Source organism: Tasmannia lanceolata, unplaced genomic scaffold, assembly GCF_043159265.1.
Source record: "Tasmannia lanceolata isolate RefF3 unplaced genomic scaffold, GAP_Taslan_0.1 ptg000012l, whole genome shotgun sequence".
NCBI lineage: Eukaryota > Viridiplantae > Streptophyta > Magnoliopsida > Canellales > Winteraceae > Tasmannia > Tasmannia lanceolata.
The window spans coordinates 50,151,813-50,168,726 of NW_027518689.1; the positions used below are offsets into that span (position 1 = coordinate 50,151,813).

General features: G+C 41.0%; 1 protein-coding gene across 1 annotated transcript in view; it reads left to right on the plus strand.

Moving 5' to 3' along the window:
• The window catches only part of CSTF77 (Tetratricopeptide repeat (TPR)-like superfamily protein), a 98,013-nt gene that overhangs the window by 11,282 nt on the left and 69,817 nt on the right, over positions 1-16,914 (plus strand). The window contains exons 5-8 of the mRNA XM_077392826.1: positions 4,264-4,364; positions 8,206-8,267; positions 8,880-9,020; positions 9,500-9,628. Of these exons, the coding sequence (XP_077248941.1) occupies positions 4,264-4,364; positions 8,206-8,267; positions 8,880-9,020; positions 9,500-9,628 (433 nt within the window). The remainder of the gene's footprint in view (positions 1-4,263; positions 4,365-8,205; positions 8,268-8,879; positions 9,021-9,499; positions 9,629-16,914) is intronic.

The window sequence follows — 16,914 nt, forward strand, 5'->3', positions numbered from 1 at the left end:
GCTGTATTCTCATGGTCATTGTCAAACACCATCCAAACATACCTAAAGGCCCTTTTCAAAACCATTCGTAGTCGACACCTTTAAACCCATCTAATCACCTCACTGTTTCATCTGCAACACCTATCCCAAATTTCCTAATCTTGTCCAACTAAAAGCCCCTCCTTCTTCCCCACCCGAATCCCCTACTAAAACCCTAGACCCAATCCCGACTGAAATCTGAAACCCAAACCCAAACGCAACCAATATCCGCATCAAAGCCCTCTCAAAGAACCATACCTTCTCTCCCTCGCAAGACCAAGCTCCCTCTTCCTCAAGCTTCCGGTCGTCTAATCGTCGCGACTTCACAATTCAGGATTACATCGAGCAGCCACCGCCCGCGTCCGCCATCTCCGGTTGCCATGGTGCCCCCTTTCCATTCGACGTATTCTTCAGCCATACCTTGTTGGTTGCTATGTGCAACTAACTGAGTCGGTTTTTTTTTCCGCTATTTTTTTGCCTTGTATTTACGGATGGGAATTGTTTTTGCCTCAGGTTACAGCAAACCCAACACAAACAGCAACAAAGACATGTTTGCAAGAAAAAGGTAAAGGTAAAAGAAGGTGAGGTGACTTGCACACCAAGTTTTGACGAAAAAAAGAAAAGAATCCGAGAATTCTCCTCTCTAGTCTCACTCTCTTCTATCCTTCTCTGTAGTCTCACTCACTTTCTCTCTGACTTCACCACAAAAGTTGCTCTAGATGACCTACAGATCGCAACAACTAAGTTTCAGTAGCAAACAACAAGCACCAATCTAGATCTAGGGTTAATCTTGTTCGTTCATCGTATTCCAGTCACCGATCGGGGCCTACCTGATGTCCGATCCGCAATTCGCGAAAAGCTGTACGTTCCTTTTGACATCAGAGAGACATCAGATAGTTGGATCACGCCGATCCCAGTTTGTAGACCGAGGAGAAGCAACAAAATACTTGTGGAGGTGTTTTACGCAGTGTTTAAAAACACGGATTTGACGCGGAACGCGGCCAGGAAAAATCCTTGTCGACTCAACGCGGACGCGGCCAAGAATGCGGTTGACGAGGTTGACGCGGTCATAACTTGGGAGAGTCGAAGGAGTTTAATGACTATGTAGGGCAAAACGCGGAATGCGGATGTGGTGCAATGCGGAACGCGGCCAAGGCAAAAAGGAGTCGACTCGGGGGAGTTCCTTGTCGAGTCAAGGAGTTTTTGAACACTACTTTTACGACACCGATCTGCACGCTGCACGCAGTTTCTGCCATATCTTGGTTTAGGAAAGCTCACAGGAAGACCGAAAGATCTTAGGCAATCAGTAGGCCTCTAATGTAACGCCCCGACCATCCATGTAGATATTTTCCGGTTCTAGGCCACAGCCCTCCCCGGTTTTTTTTTCCCGCAGAAAACGCGTCTACATAGGGAATGAGGGTCTACACATATGACCCAAGAACTTTCTCTCTCCGCTTCCGATGTGGGACTATTATAGCTAAGGTACTCATCTTCTATAATGAATATATTGAACCCGTGACTTATATATATATTAGTAGATACATTATTAAATTTGCAAACGGGCCCACATCGAACTCCTCCTATCATCAAAAACCCATTCCTTTGATAACCCATTGCACTGCTGAAATTTTCGCAACCCCTTTGATACATGAACTTCAAGTAGTTGTTTTCATTACTTTCTTGCTTCCCCATGCTACATTAGCGTAGTTTTAGTCAATTTACTTATTACATTTTGCGTCGTATATTATCAACTTCCACCGTTGTTTAGTCGTAGTTCATGAACATACACACCCATTCACACAAAAAGATGGAGGACTGAATTAAATCCCTTGAAGACAAAATGAACACTCTTAGGGAACTAGTAGAGCAAATCCATGAGGATGTCAGGCAATTGATCATAGCGATAGGCAAGCAGCCTCTAGAGAGTCAATTGGGTGACATGTCTACTCCTTATATGGATGGGCATGCACTCCATGAAGGCCAACCCCATATTCCTTTAGGACCTCTAGCCAATCAGGTCGTCATCCTCCGCACTTTTAGAGAGTCATGTGCACGGTAATAATGGTAGGCTTTCCCTTGTTGGCAACAAGGTTTTAAATTTCGGTTTTGGTCGGCACCGAAATGAAAACATTTCGGTTTCGGTGGAAATTTTGGTGGAAATCTTGTAAAATCACGGAAACGCATGGAAACATATGCAAATGATGAATTTCTTAATACTTTAAAAAACATATGCAAATGATGAAAATTTAAGAAGAAACTTTGGGAAATGCTAGATAAGCACAAATAAATACTTAGAAACCATAACATACGCAACAAATTCATCCCTAATGGCTTTTTTTTTTCATTTTAAAAAATGGCTTAATCACATTGCACACCTAGTGACATGTATTGTCGCACATGCCTAGAACAGTCAAGTCAATAAAGAAGTACAAAATAATGAAGTGTAAGAAAGTACAATGACCATTCTCCCCTCTAAGGACCCCAACTCTATGTAATACTACAAAGTTACGAGGTATTATTGGTCCCATGCCAATATGACATCCCATGCATAAGATATATTACTTTGTTGTGCTGTTCAATGATGTTGCCTACCAAATATCATTCTCTACATTAATGAAATGAAATGAAAATAATATCTTTCTATTTTTTTCTCTCTCCAATTATAGTCGAATTTTGGGAATTTTGGTTGAATTTCAGGTATTTCGGTCAAAATTTCGAGGGACTAATGGCATGAAAGGAAATCATGTAGATTTCTTTTCGGTGGGGATGGAAATTGAAACATTTCTGTCGTTTCGGGGAAATTTAAAACCATGGTTGGCAACCCCACCATGAGGATTTCGACGAAGCTGAATCTTTCCCTCAAGATGACCCGAGGTTCATCTGCCACCACGACGTTATGGTAGGTTCCTAGATAGGCATCTACCACCCTTCCTTAGAGACATGTTCAAGTCCGATACCACGCTGAGCCCGTGGATATCACTGATAAAGTTAAGGTTGATGCCCCTAGTTTTGATGGTAGGCTGAACCCTGATGCCTTCCCAGATTGGTTAGCCGACTTAGAAGATTATTTTGAGTGGTTTGACATGTCTGACCGCCATTGTGCGTGGTTTGCTAAGATGAAGTTACTGGGATCTGCCAAGTGGTATTGGCAGAGCGTCCAGAGGAATCTAGAATATTTAGGGGAGCCATTGTCTTGTGGGATGAGATGAGGACCAAGTTAAAAGAGCAGTACCTTCCCTCCTACTATAGGCAGCAGTTGTTGGACCAATGGTTTAGCTTGAGACAGGCGTCATATACTGTTACTTGCTATTCCGATTTGAGGAGCTCTCTATGAGATGCAATATCTCTGAAGAGCCTTATGTCACAGCTGGGGGTTCATAAATGGGTTGAAATACGAGATTAAAAGGGAGGTTACTCTACATTCCCCTGGCATTGCAGAAGAAGCCTATCATAAGGCGTTAGAAATTGAGAGATATCTTAGATTACCCAACTTAATAGGAGGGACCTCAGGTTAGGGTGATCAAGTCGTCTAGATTCAGCTTGTCTTAGATGACTAGCGGAGTCAGCCAGTCGGATCCAGCTGTCTCTAGAAGTGAAAACAGTGTTTCCAGAGGTAGCAACAACCCCAACGAGGCAGTTATCACTAGCAGGGATAGAATACCCGCGCCTTCTAGTTCATGCCAAGGTCAGTCTGGACCTGAGTGCTTTTACTGTCGTAATAAGGGTCATATTACGTCCCATTGCCCACATTGCTCCTTGACCATAGATGACGAGCTCGGTGACCCGTCTGGGGTTCAAGATGACGAGCAGGACATTGAACCTTCTGACCCAGTATGTTCGAGAGTGGATGATGATGCGGACAGTACATACGTCCGTGTTAGCGTGGTGAGGTGTGTTTTGTCAGCACCAGTAGAGAAAGAGGACTGGAAGCGCACGAGTTTAATAGCTTTTTTAGAAATTGTAGGAGGTACATACGCCCCTTTATTTATTTTAAACTTTTCTGATTTGATGTTAATATCTTTTTTTGAAAGTGTTAGTGTCTAGCAGCCAACATGATAAGTCTAAAAATAGTGGAGTGCCGTTCTATGTTGTGTGTATCTCCCCATTTAATACTTTTTTTTTTTTTTTTGAAATAAATCCCCCCATATAAAACTAGTAATTACAAAGTCATAAAGAAGCTAATGTTTCTCTTCTATGATCAGTGTGCTTTCCAATATTATTATCCAGCTAATATCAAATCTGCAGGAGGTGCTACATACGTTTCATTAGGAAAGGGAATGAAAAGAAGGGAGTAGAGGGGCATGAAGAAACTAAGAAAGCTTTTGATTTTATGCTGAACTATGTTGGTACGTATCACGTTCATGCTTTCCGCATTTTCTTATATCTCCATGCTATAGAATAATATCCTTATCTTTTTATTTTAACAGTTAATTTGTGTCCAAGAGTCAGGCTTGTGCTAGGGAGAAAAGTAAAGTGGTGTAAGAGAAGAAAGAAGTTGAGGCTTGAGAGGGGCATCATGGGAAATTGATCAGAGCAAAAAAGAGCAGGAACCACAACTATAAAGCCCAAATAAACACCCTCACATTTATATGAAACATGATTACAATTGAAACTTTACAATAAATTGGTGGATATCTTTTGGTTTCCGCATTTACAATAAATTGGTGGGTGTCGTTTGGTTTCTGCAAGTGGATGGCTGTTGCTGACTGGTCTTCATGGAGTCCTCATAGAAATGACTTCATTGATTGTTCGAGTGAAGGCTTTGGATGGAATCAGAGAAATGAAGGGTGCTCTACAAGATCCAAATTTTTTTACAATGTTTTGGCAAAGGGAGAAATCTTCATATCTTCAAACTCTTGGAGTTTATGGAAGAACACTTCCATCTGCTGTTCCTGCCTCATCATTGCTTTGTGTCATGCCCACGGCTCACGCTAGATGTAGCTTCCGGAGGTTGGTGGTGACTGGTGACACTAAATGCATCGGCTCATGATTTGTCAGCCTCTTCTTACCATAATTTTCCATAAAACTCCCCACATGTGAATGGGGTATTCCCCTTCAAGACTGCCCACCTCTTGACACACATTACTGGCATGAGCACCTCTAACATCTACATTGATTGTGAAATTTGAGGTAGACTGAGGCAATAAGTGAGTCAGGTGGTCAAGTGAGAGCAGAAATTTCATCACCGCTTTACAGTTAAGGACATCCCGGTTGGTAGGGCTGGCAACAGGGCGGGTCGGGGCCAGATGTTGGGGTCCCTGACCCCGTCCCCGCTGCGGGGAATTTCCCCCCTCCCTGCCCCTCCCCACTGCGGGGATGGTGGGGAACCCCCCCTCCCCTCCCCGTGGGGAATATCTCATCCCCATTCCATTCCCTTCCCTTCCCTGCCTCGCATCCTTCGGGGATAAAATCCCCGCCCCGTCCCCGCCCCAACATCAGCCCCTCTTTAGTCATTGATACACTACTGCTGGGTGTCCCTAATCAAAAGGGGCGGATATATCACTTCCCTTAGACACTGTTGCTGGGTGTCCCTAACCTATGGGTGTTTCTCTCCCTAATCCAACAAATGAAATTTAAATGAAAACATAACCATGAGATGCATGAACATCAATGATACAAAAGGAGAGTTTCCAATACAACAAAAAAGTTCAGAACATAATGCAATGCCGTATATTAAGCAAGTGACCAAGTTAAAAAGCCCTAAGATGATGTTGGCACTTCCATGTTTTGGTATCTTCCCCTAACTCATGACTTTGTTTTTGCAATTATCAAAATATGGTGGTTCCAAAATCACTTGCCTAAAAGAAAGAAATGCAAATGTGAAAATGAAATGTTTAATATTATATTCCTAAGAAAGTTCTCACCAAAAAAAAAAAAAAAAACACTTAAAAATACTAAAATAAATGGTATTGATTAATGGGGCCGGGGCCAACTACATCCCCGTCCCCGCACCGGGGAATTTTTTAAACCCCCGTCCCCAAGCAGGTCGGGGAGGGGCGGATCCCCGCTTTCATGGGTGAAATTGCCAGCCCTACTGGTTGGTTAGTGATGCACTGCCAACATGGCAGCCATGTCATGCCTAGGTGGTTTTGGTGGAGTTCCATGGTGCATTCCCGCAATAATATTGCTGCCCGTTTGTTAAACCTGATTTTTGGACTTCTAAATGGCAGAATCATGGAAAGTGGTAGACTACAAAGTTGTAGGTCTTTTTAAGTTGTTTCCAACAAGCATTTGTGCTCGAAAATTGGACAAGTGGTTAGAAAGTTATGGTAGTTTTAGTGGACTGTGTTTGTTGGTTCCCAAACCAGTCAAAGCTAGTGAGTTCCTAATGATGCATATCAACTACCCTTGAAGGTGGAGGCTAAGCTTGCTCGTCGTGGTGCTAAAAAGTATGTGGATGCTTGTAGTCTCTATCCTTCTTCTAAAGGTGAATCTTCACATGGTGGAGGTATAAAGTCAAGGTCCAAATATTTCAACAGAAATTCTACAAAATCAGCCCTTACACATCAAGTTGGAAATCAGCCCAATCGTCTCAACAATCCAAATACTTGTTTCAAGTGTGGTCAAGTTGGTCATCGTTTCAAAGCTTGTCCAAAGAGGCAAGTGGTAGCCTTCGGTGATGAAGAAAATGATGAGTATCTTGTTGACGATTCAAATCAGCCCATATATGATGGGTAAGATGACATACAACATGAAGAAATCAAACGTGAAGAAGGAGAAAGTTTGGTGATACAAAGAGCACTTGTTACACCAAAGGTTGAATCCAATGATGATCGGCTTCGTTCTGATTTTGGATTTTGATAAACTTATGTAATTGATGGAATATCAATTGGGTAGAGCATTGCTCCCATTTTGGTTCTTCTTCTCTTGTTGTGTTCTTGAGTTCTAAATTTCTTCTTCTTCCCTCTTAAGCACCCGCATTAGTTAGTGAGAGAGATGGTGATGTGGACTGTTGCCTTGTTGTTCTGCTTATTGGTTGTTTAGCTGGTAGTTGTTGAATTGCGGTGAGTCGCACCCAGCCGAGCTATTGGTAGGTGGACCACAAGACGCTTTTGGAATTGTTCAGTTTGAAATGTGAGTGCCTTACCGATTAGTCTAAGTTGAAGGAGGTCGGCTCTAGGATTGTTCATTCCGTGTATGGAAGCCACCACACTACCTTTCGAGGCTGATTTCCATTGCGTGGTGGGCTCAAGAAATTGGGAACCCAGGGTTAAGTGTTATAGCCATCGAAAGACTTGTGCTCTGGGAGTTGACTCAGACAAATCACCATGTGAAGTGTAAGGAAACCATTATTCAAAAGGTTCTTCAAAGAAAGAAATGTACTGTATATACCTTAAATAAAAATGATGGCAACCCAAAACCGAAATGATAGCCCTCTGCAATCAAGTTTCAACTGAATAGCAGCCACTGCTGTGACTTCATGATGCATGCTAAAACATTATATACGAGATGTGAACTAATGATACATTCCCTTTTCAAACAAACTGTCCTGCCCAGAAGGATGGCAAGATGAAGAATTTTTCACCGATCAGTGAAATACTTCACGTTTAAAATCTGCTCCGACCTCTAATCTGTAGTTGAGGCTCCAATTAGATAGGAATATAGCATCTCTATTGACAGCAGTCGCTTTCAGTGGCCCTTACATAAATTCTAATCAAGTGCAATTAACTAACAAGAGATCTCAACTGAAGAACTATAGTGAGCCTAGGTAGGGTGTATGTTGAAACAATTGTGGATAAATGCTATTGGAACTAATTTCTTAAACATTAAGAACCAATAACCACAGCTGATAATGCAATGGGGTCTCAACTGGAGCTATTATGAGCCTAGGTAGGCTGTATGTTGAAAACCATTGTGGCAAAAAGTTATCGGAACTAAATTCTCAGTAAGGTGGGTTACCATGCAAAATCAGTAAGGTGCACATTATAACTCCTCCAAAAAATTGACCGTGAGATGATCTCCTCTTTAGTAGTATGCCAACCTTCACTTCCAATTGTTTTGATGAAATTCAATGCCATGTCCTAGAAGCATGATTATTTTTATGAATTATAAGTCTGTTCTTAATAGTATCTTCGGTACTCAGTCTATGGTCTTCTTGATCTTTAGATATGGATTTATGTAGTGGTTCAGCTTATTTATAAAATTTTAGTGGTTTGAGAATGGTTGTTTTGCTGAATTTGCTTTCAGGAACTGATATTGCATCTGGACCTATTTGGATGGAGTACATCACCTTTCTAAAGTCATTGCCGGTCTGTTGAATGCCTTTCTAACATCTTATCCCCTTTTTTTCTCAGGATTTAAATGCTCTATACTTTAGTATAGGTAGCGGTGCAACTCGGGTCGGGTCGGGTCGGGTTGGGTTGGGTTGAAGCCAACCTGAAACTCTAAACGGTCAACCTGAAACCGACCCGACCCAACTCTCAACCCAATGAAGGCTAACCCGACCCAACCTGGAAATTAATATCTCAACCTGAACCCGACCCGATTTCCCAATTCGGGTCGGATTGAGTCGGGTTGGGTTGGGTTGACCTTGTTATGGTGATACCTTTCCCCTTTAGGTTTTTATGTTCTAAAAAAAACAAAACAGAAAAAGGGTAATTTTTTTTAAATGTCAGGTTTTGATACGGGTCAGGTCAACCTGATTCCTCAACTCGAACCCGACGAACCCGATCCGACTTGGGTTCAACTTTCTCAACCCGAAAGCGAACCCGATCCGACTGAAACACAACCTGACATGTGATATTTTCGGGTTGAACCGATGGGTTTGGGTTGAACCCAACTCGAGTTGCACCCCCAAGTGTAGGAGCTTCTCACATACGTTGGGTCTTTGTTACAGCACTGTAAAGAAATTTTTCTTGCAGGCTATGACACCACAGGAAGAGTCACAGCGCATGACAGCAGTGCGGAAAGCATATCAAAAAGCCATTGTTACTCCCACTCATCACGTGGAACAGCTTTGGAAGGACTATGAAAATTTTGAAAATTCTGTTAGCCGTACTCTGGTAGTGTGCTTATTCAACATTTATATTAAGTGTCAACTCTCTAGGACTTCCACCTTTGGAATTTTACTTATTCCACTTTTAAATCCTGTGTCTATTCTTCAGGACATTCACTGTATATTTCAAACTACTTTCAAGCCTGTAGTGCTTTTGTAAATGATTATTTGTCTGAGTGTCAAAACTTTTTCCCCATGGAATGATTGCACAGTTTGCATCAGTGAATTTATAATCCTATTTGGCTTTCTCTATTGAGCAATTTTCTAGATTTGTCTGAGTGTCAACACTTTCCCCATGAAATTATTGCATCGTAATGCATCAGTGAATTTATAATGGTATTTGGCTTTCTCTATTAAGCAATTTTCCAGAATTCCTAAGATATGTTTATCTCCAAATATCCAATCAAGTTTTTCTTTTAATAACCAGTAAAAAAGTATTTGTGTGGAACCAAATCCATTACCATTGGTTGATAACTTCTCCTGCAGGCAAAAGGACTGCTCTCTGATTATCAACCAAAGTACAACAGTGCTAGGGCTGTCTATCGAGAGCGGAAGAAGTATGTTGATGAAATTGATTGGAATATGCTTGCCGTACCCCCTACTGGCTCCTATAAGGCATGTTTTCCCTTTAATTTTTTTTTTCTTTTTTTCAAACCATTAGTACCCTATGACAACTCTAGTTTTGCCATTTAAAAAAAAATTAATACCCTACGGCAGAAAATATGCTAGTTTATTGTATGTCCCGAAGCCCCTCTTTATTTTTGACTCGGCTGATGTTCTGCTGGAGTGCATCTGTTATTTGTTTGACCTAGCGGATAATTAGGAAGATTTGTGATCTTTAGTTTTTGCCATCACCGCGAAGTTCATGCATAACATACCTTTTGCTGGTTCATTGCCTTATAAATGAAAAATTAAGTTTGTTTTCCCATGTGTCGTTGATGTTTCCGATTATAGTTCAAGGATGGTTGTTTGAGAAATTTTTTTGGAGCATTTACTTGATTTTTGGTAGAAATTGTTGCATTTAAAAATTTATCCTTTTTTTATGCAATTGCTATCATGTTGCCAACCATGCAGTCTATCCATTTGTGTTGCATATGGGTTTCTATTTCATCGAGATGAATTGTAAACCTTTTTTTATTCTCTTTTATGTTCTTTTTCCAAATAAGTAGCTTCAGTTTATTACGAAATGAAAAATAAAAAGCAACAGAAGTAAAAAGGGAAGCAAATGAGTTCCTAGTACACAAGTTCTTGAACAGGCACCTTTTTTTTTTTTTTTTTTTTGAAATGATGATATATTTAAGAAGACGGGCCGAGATGGACCATCAGAGATACATAGAGAATACATAAATAATCAATAAAAATGAAAAACAGAAATGTAGACAGCAAGACAACACACTCTTCTCACGGAGGAAGGAAATCAAACCACTCCAAACCTTCTTTGAGAACACCAGATCTAGCGAGGGAATCCGCCTCCCCATTTGCTTCGCGCCTAACATGCTTACAAACCATAGATGATTCTGCAATAAGATCATGAATTTCCTCAAAGAAACTTAAGAATCTCCACGGAGGATCCACTCTCCCTGATAACCAACCGATTACATTTGAAGAGTCTCCTTCCACAATTGCCCTGTCATAAGAATAAACAGTTAAACGCTTTATCCCCTGATATGCAGCCCTTACTTCCGCTTCAGAGGAATCAGTTATTCCAATTGGACTTGCAAAAGCCCACAGAACTCCCCGTCGGGAGTCCCTACAAAGCCCTCCGATCCCAGCTGGACCCGGATTCCCAAGAGATGACCCATCAAAATTTAGATTAATATAACCTTCAGGTGGGGCTCTCCTTTCTCTATTTTTTCTGCATATCACTGCCTCAGCTTTACAATTACCTCATGTGATGTAGAACCATGAAAAGAAATAGAAGAAAGAGAAGAAGAATATGGAAATAAGAGAAACGAAGGAGAAGAATATAAGAGAATAGGGGAAAAAGAGAAGAGAAGGAGAAGAATAGAGGAAGGAGAAGAGAACTAGAAGTAGAAGAAGAAAAGAATTAGAGGGGAGAAATCTGTAGAGGGGAGAAGCCAATCGATTTTTATTCATCCAAACTTAAAATCCCTAATACATGAGGCCTATATATAGGCAACTGAAATAATACACGAGGCCTATATATATGCAACTGAAATAAAATTCCCTGGAAAGTAATTAAAATCCCTAAATCTAAATAAAACGAAAAATAAAATCCTAGAAACTAAGTAACGTGGAAATAAGAATACTAGAAACTAAATAACATAGAAATAAATCCCTAAAAGTCCTAATGGGCAAATATGCCTATTATTGGGCCTACAATCTGCATCATCCCCCCCCCCCCCCCTCTTGAAAAGAACTCGTCCTCGAGTTCTAGTTCGCCTGGATCAAATATGTTCATAATCTACTGAAGCAGCAGGAGTTGTAATCTGTCGGAGGCACTCCTGATGTCTAATGCTCGTGACTACCGTGAGAAGCGTCTGAAATGCCTACGGAGCGAGAGGGAAGAAATCACCTATGTAGAATTATAAGAACACAAACCACTCCGAAGAAGTAAACTGGCTGGGAAGATAGCAACATACACCTCCTGGATCAGCGTGATAGCTATGAGCAGTATCATTCCATGATCATCCTTTAAAAGATCAACATCCGCCGGTACCTCATCAGGCTCAATGAAATCAGCAACAAAATCATCTGCAAGAACCGTATCTGGCTCAGAGCTGTCATCCAGTGTGCTAAAATCCTCTGATCCAACGTTTCTACTCTCCTGAGAACCGTGAGATGCTCGAGTGGCTTATCGATCCTGATGAGGACTTCTATCCTTTATTGGCTTCCATCCATGTAGATTGGAATTTGCTCCGGACGTCTGTCAAGTTCTGGGATCCCAAGTATCATGTCTTTCTCTTCAATACAGATGTCTGAATATCCACGGGACACTCAACACTGTCACTATGCTCTTGTCCGGCTGTGGAAGAGATATCCTCAGTGCAATGCTCAAGCTCTCCATGCGATGGCAATGCCTCATCAGTCACTGGCTTCTCATCTTCCATCTCTGATCCTGTATCTGTCATCATGGAATCTGTATCTGACATAATCATGGGCTCAACAACTATAATGGTCTCGTCAACACTAGTATTTGGCTCCTCAATAGTGTTTGCAATTTCCTTCTCCCCTTTGTGATAACTAATATCATCAACAGGTGGTGGGGGAGAAGAAATAGCTAAGTGGATCTGCAAATTCCACTCACGTATGTGACGCTTTGGATATTCGGCTTCTCGTTTACGACGAGCTATGGCTTCTCTTTCTCGCCGAGCGGCTTCGTCTCGTTGAGTGGCTTCTTCACGCATCGTTCTTTGTTTATACACTGCTCTTTCACGTAGTAACTTCTGCTGATACCGATATGCATAAATCTTCATAATCTCATAACGAACTTCTTCCCACAAATGGAATGGTGGCTTGCCCAAATAACGACTCTCTAGAACGAAGAACCTCCATTTCTACTTGGCATTGCTGTACACTGTATCATAGACTCGACGACTCGACGAATGGTTATCTGATGATCATAACCATAGTACTTATGGTATGCATTAAGAGCCTTGATCCATTCTAAACATGCATCCTCGAAATCTCCATAGGGATAGTAGTAGTCATCATAACCATAGAAATATGGAGCATGTGGTGCAATCATCATAGTGGGGCGAATCAACGTCGCATGGTCCAAGATGGAATCTGTGAAAATCAGCTGTTAGATCTGTCTGTGATGTCGAAAGGAAAACAATGCCTTTCATGGATCTCAAATCGGATGTCAGAAAGATGCTGATTAGATGATGGAATGTGATCAACAACTGAGATTTCTCCTGAAACTGGGCTGATAGTTGCTGTCTGCTGCTGAAAATTAGATAGATGTGCTTGGCTTACTTCGTGGAACAACTTCTGTGTAGAAGTCGCTGGCAAATTTCAAGCGGAAATAGCTCGGATGAAGAGAGTGAAAGTAGATGGAGAGAGGAGAGTGTAGAGAGAGAATGAAGAGAGAAAAAGAAAAAGAAAAATTAATTTCTTTTTTTTTTTCTAATTGTTTTGGGGTGCCTAGGTGTAAAATAAGGGGGGGGGGTCGAAATATGATTCCGAGGCTCATTAATATCTAATGGAGTGCCCAAGGTCAAAGAGGGGGTGAAATCTGTGCAGAGAATAAGGGGGGGTGGACAATTCTTTTTTCATTTTTTTTACTCACTTGAATAACTTATAGTGTGGGTGTTTATGGGAACATGGGGGGAAGTGTTTACCTTATAAGATAAGGTATACAATTGATTGGGGTTGGGGGGGGGGGGGGGGGGGGGGGGTCTGGGAGAAAAAGGGAGGGTTGTGATTCCTTTTTTCTTTAGCAGCTCACGTGAAACAAATCTTGGTCACGTCAACCACTTGATGGAAGGGGTGTCAAGGGAAAAAGGAGGGGGGAATAGGATAAATAAATGCTTTTCTCAAAAAGTAACCAAGAGGAAAAAGAAAGGTTGCCTCGTAAGTCTCTTTATTTCTTTTTGATGATGCCACCACTCTCCTTTTTATAACTTTACATTAACCGATTCGTGCCAGCTATAGGTAAAGATTTTCTTTATTTTTGGCTTTGCTACGTATGACAGTAGGTGACCAAGCTACTATTAATAATAGCTAAGCTAAATTACCATGTAATTAGTAACTTATACCTTATCCTTCCTTTCTTTATTGTTTTGATTGACACGTACAAGCATACAGAAGGAGACTTAGCCGGTAAGGAAACCCACCTTAGTATCTGTCAAAAAGGAAACTAAAAAGTTTCTTCCTGCCTCATGGATACGAGCAGAGTTACAGGTAGCGCGGCACCCGTGTAGCGCGCTATCGAGCCGGAAAAGAGACGACTTGCAGCGGGAAGGGCCCGGAATCGGTGCGCTTCACAGAAGAGTGGATTTTGGGACTGTTATAAGGGTTTGTGTAATGACCCGGATTTGGGGCAGATTTTTAGACATAATTTGTTTTTTCAAATCCCAAAATCCGAATCGCTAACCCAAAAAGGGAAACAAGCTGACATACTACAAGAGGAACAACATAAACTCACCATATTAATTCCATGAGACTGAAAAATTCCATAACTACAATTCTTGAATATAAAAGAATCGCCTACTACTACGGGATGTGACGAAATCGTCTTTCCCAACACTAACTCAAAGTCTACGACTTCGCTCCCCAATCCCGTGATGTTGTTCTAGGTTTGTTCATCTGTAAAGGTTCCTTCCTCGCTTTCCTCGAAACCTGTAGAGGTATTGGGTCAGCAAACGCTAAGCAAAATCATTTAGTGTCTCGTATAGTAAGAGTCCATATAAAATACAAGTCGCATTATAACAGTTTTCTTATAATTTGTATTACAACAAAGGTAAAATAAAAACTGAAACTAAGTAAGAAACAAGTGAAATAGTTATTTCAATTATGAAGTAATATGGAAAAGAAAGATGCAAGTGCATGAATTATCATCACAAATGCAGTCATTTACCCCCAGTGATCATACCGCAATATCCCATTTTCTTTCTCATTTTACGTTGGCCTTTGGCCTAGCGGTGGCTTTCTAGCCTGGCTGTCAATCACTGGCCATCAAGGATTTTTCACTTCCTAATGAAGTGTAATCCTTTCTAGGATTTCCTTTGGGTCACCCTGTACGGACCCACCCGAATATGCATCGCCAGCCCGAGGTCGTACGCTCTTAGTCGGGGTGGCTTTTGGCGCTATGCGGAAGGTTGGCTCCAAGGGGGTCTCCCTTTTTGGGCCCAATTATGCTTTTTATATGTACCTCTTTTCCTCTTTACAATGAGGGCTTTTTGCCTCTCTTGCACCTGGATGGTTAGTTTTTAACAAGTTCAATTTATTTTCAATAATTTCAAATACGAGCATTGTATCAACTTCAACAATGTAATATTGTATGTAAGAGGCAATAAAAATCACAAAAAGACATAATTATAACAACGATTTCATTCTTGGAAACCATTAATATGAAAGTCACTATCACTTGCCTTGATTTTCGGTGCCGATCGAAGCTAAATGATCTTGAAGATTGAATGGTGGTGATCTTCCCGAAAAAGAGTCACATAACACTCTAAGTTCCTTTATTTGATTCGTACTTTCCTCATAATCACACTGGTTACTAAATTCTTAAAGTTTATGTCTTGTTTTTTGGAATTCCTAAAGGTTATTACTTACCTATATATATATATATATATATATATATATATACTCTTCATACATGCACACTAAACCACATATTTATAAGTAACATACCCATTAATTCATACATACGTATTACATCTTTTATTTAACCTTTCAACAATAAAACTTCTATCCTAAGGTAATAACTTAAAGACATAAGCCTTTTAATCATATCAACATACCTACAACTTTTGACGGTCAAATTCTCAAAAATTTCAGGTAAGATTATACCATTTGTAAGCCCAAGGGTTCCCATGGGTTAATCATTCACTTTATCTTCTTGTTTTGATGCTAGCAAACCAAATTGATTAGCATTTATAAACTAATGTGTTGCTTTGAGGTGCTGTATTTATACAGGATTTTCATGTCATAATCGCCATTACACAACTCTTCTCAACACATGGCTTGTGGATCAAGAAGCAAAGGAACCAAGAGCTTGCACCTACATTGGAGACATCATCATTTGAAGATGTTCAAGTCAAGAAGATCAACATGAAGATCCCACAAGTTCCCTAAGCAAATGTCAAGAAGAAGGAGCTTGGAGTTGAACAACCATGGTGACACCTCATGTACCATTCAACATGCATTGAAGATTGGAGGAGAAGTCACATGAGCCATATCAAGTTGAAGATGTTCACTCAAGCCAAAGAAGTCCAAGGAAGTGCAAAGGAGCGAATACATTCCAAGAAGACTCAATGGTATCATTTTTAGAATGTATTTAGAGTCCTCTTGATTTTATGTAAAATTGCACTTTCAATAGGTCTTCAAATGGTTTTCATACTTAAGTTTTTATATCTTTGAAAACCATACACACATCCAAAAATGTGTTTGAAAACCTAGGACTTAAGCCCAAAGCCCATGGCCCAAAGCCCCTGGATTTTAAAGTTAAAAATGAAATTTTACACAGGGCCGGTCGACCGGGCTAATCCGGGCGACCGCGGGATGGAACCTGGAATTCCAGGGCATCTCGAAAATTATCGGGCTGGTCGACAGGGTCAAGTCGTGCGACCGTGGATTTGTGTCTGTTTCAAATAGAACAATCTGTCATGGGTTTGGGCGGGCGACCGCCGTGGGTCGGTCGACCGCCGTGGGTCGGTCGACCGCGGATAGGTTTTTGAGCCGAATTTTTGAGTGAACAGGTTAGCCTCATCGGGCGACCGCTATGAGGTCGGTCGACCGCGACAGTAAGAAATTTGAACATATAAAGGGTGCCCGATAGGTGTGGGCGACCGCTGTGGCTCGGTCGACGGCCACGGTCGAGCGAACTAGCCGTTGGGGCGTTTTCTGCTTGACTTTTTCAAGCCAGTTATTTACAGTTTTACCTCAAACGGTCATATTTTCAAATACGCTATATATACATGATTAAAACTTATCTCTAAAAGCTTTTGAACATTTGAGAAAGATAAAATCCCATTTTCTCTTTGAGCTTCATGTTTTTAATCAAAAGCTAAAAACCTCTTTGATCTGCCATTTCTATATCTTATCAAGAGGCACTCCATAGGGCTTTACATTTGTATTTTCTTGGAGTGATTGTGAGCTTTTAAAGTTGTAATTCGGCTATTAAGAAGCATGAGAGTTTTTATTTTCTTTGTTCTTCATTGAGGGTCTTTTCTTCGGCCTGTTAAGAATCATGAAGACGAGGGTCTCCTCTT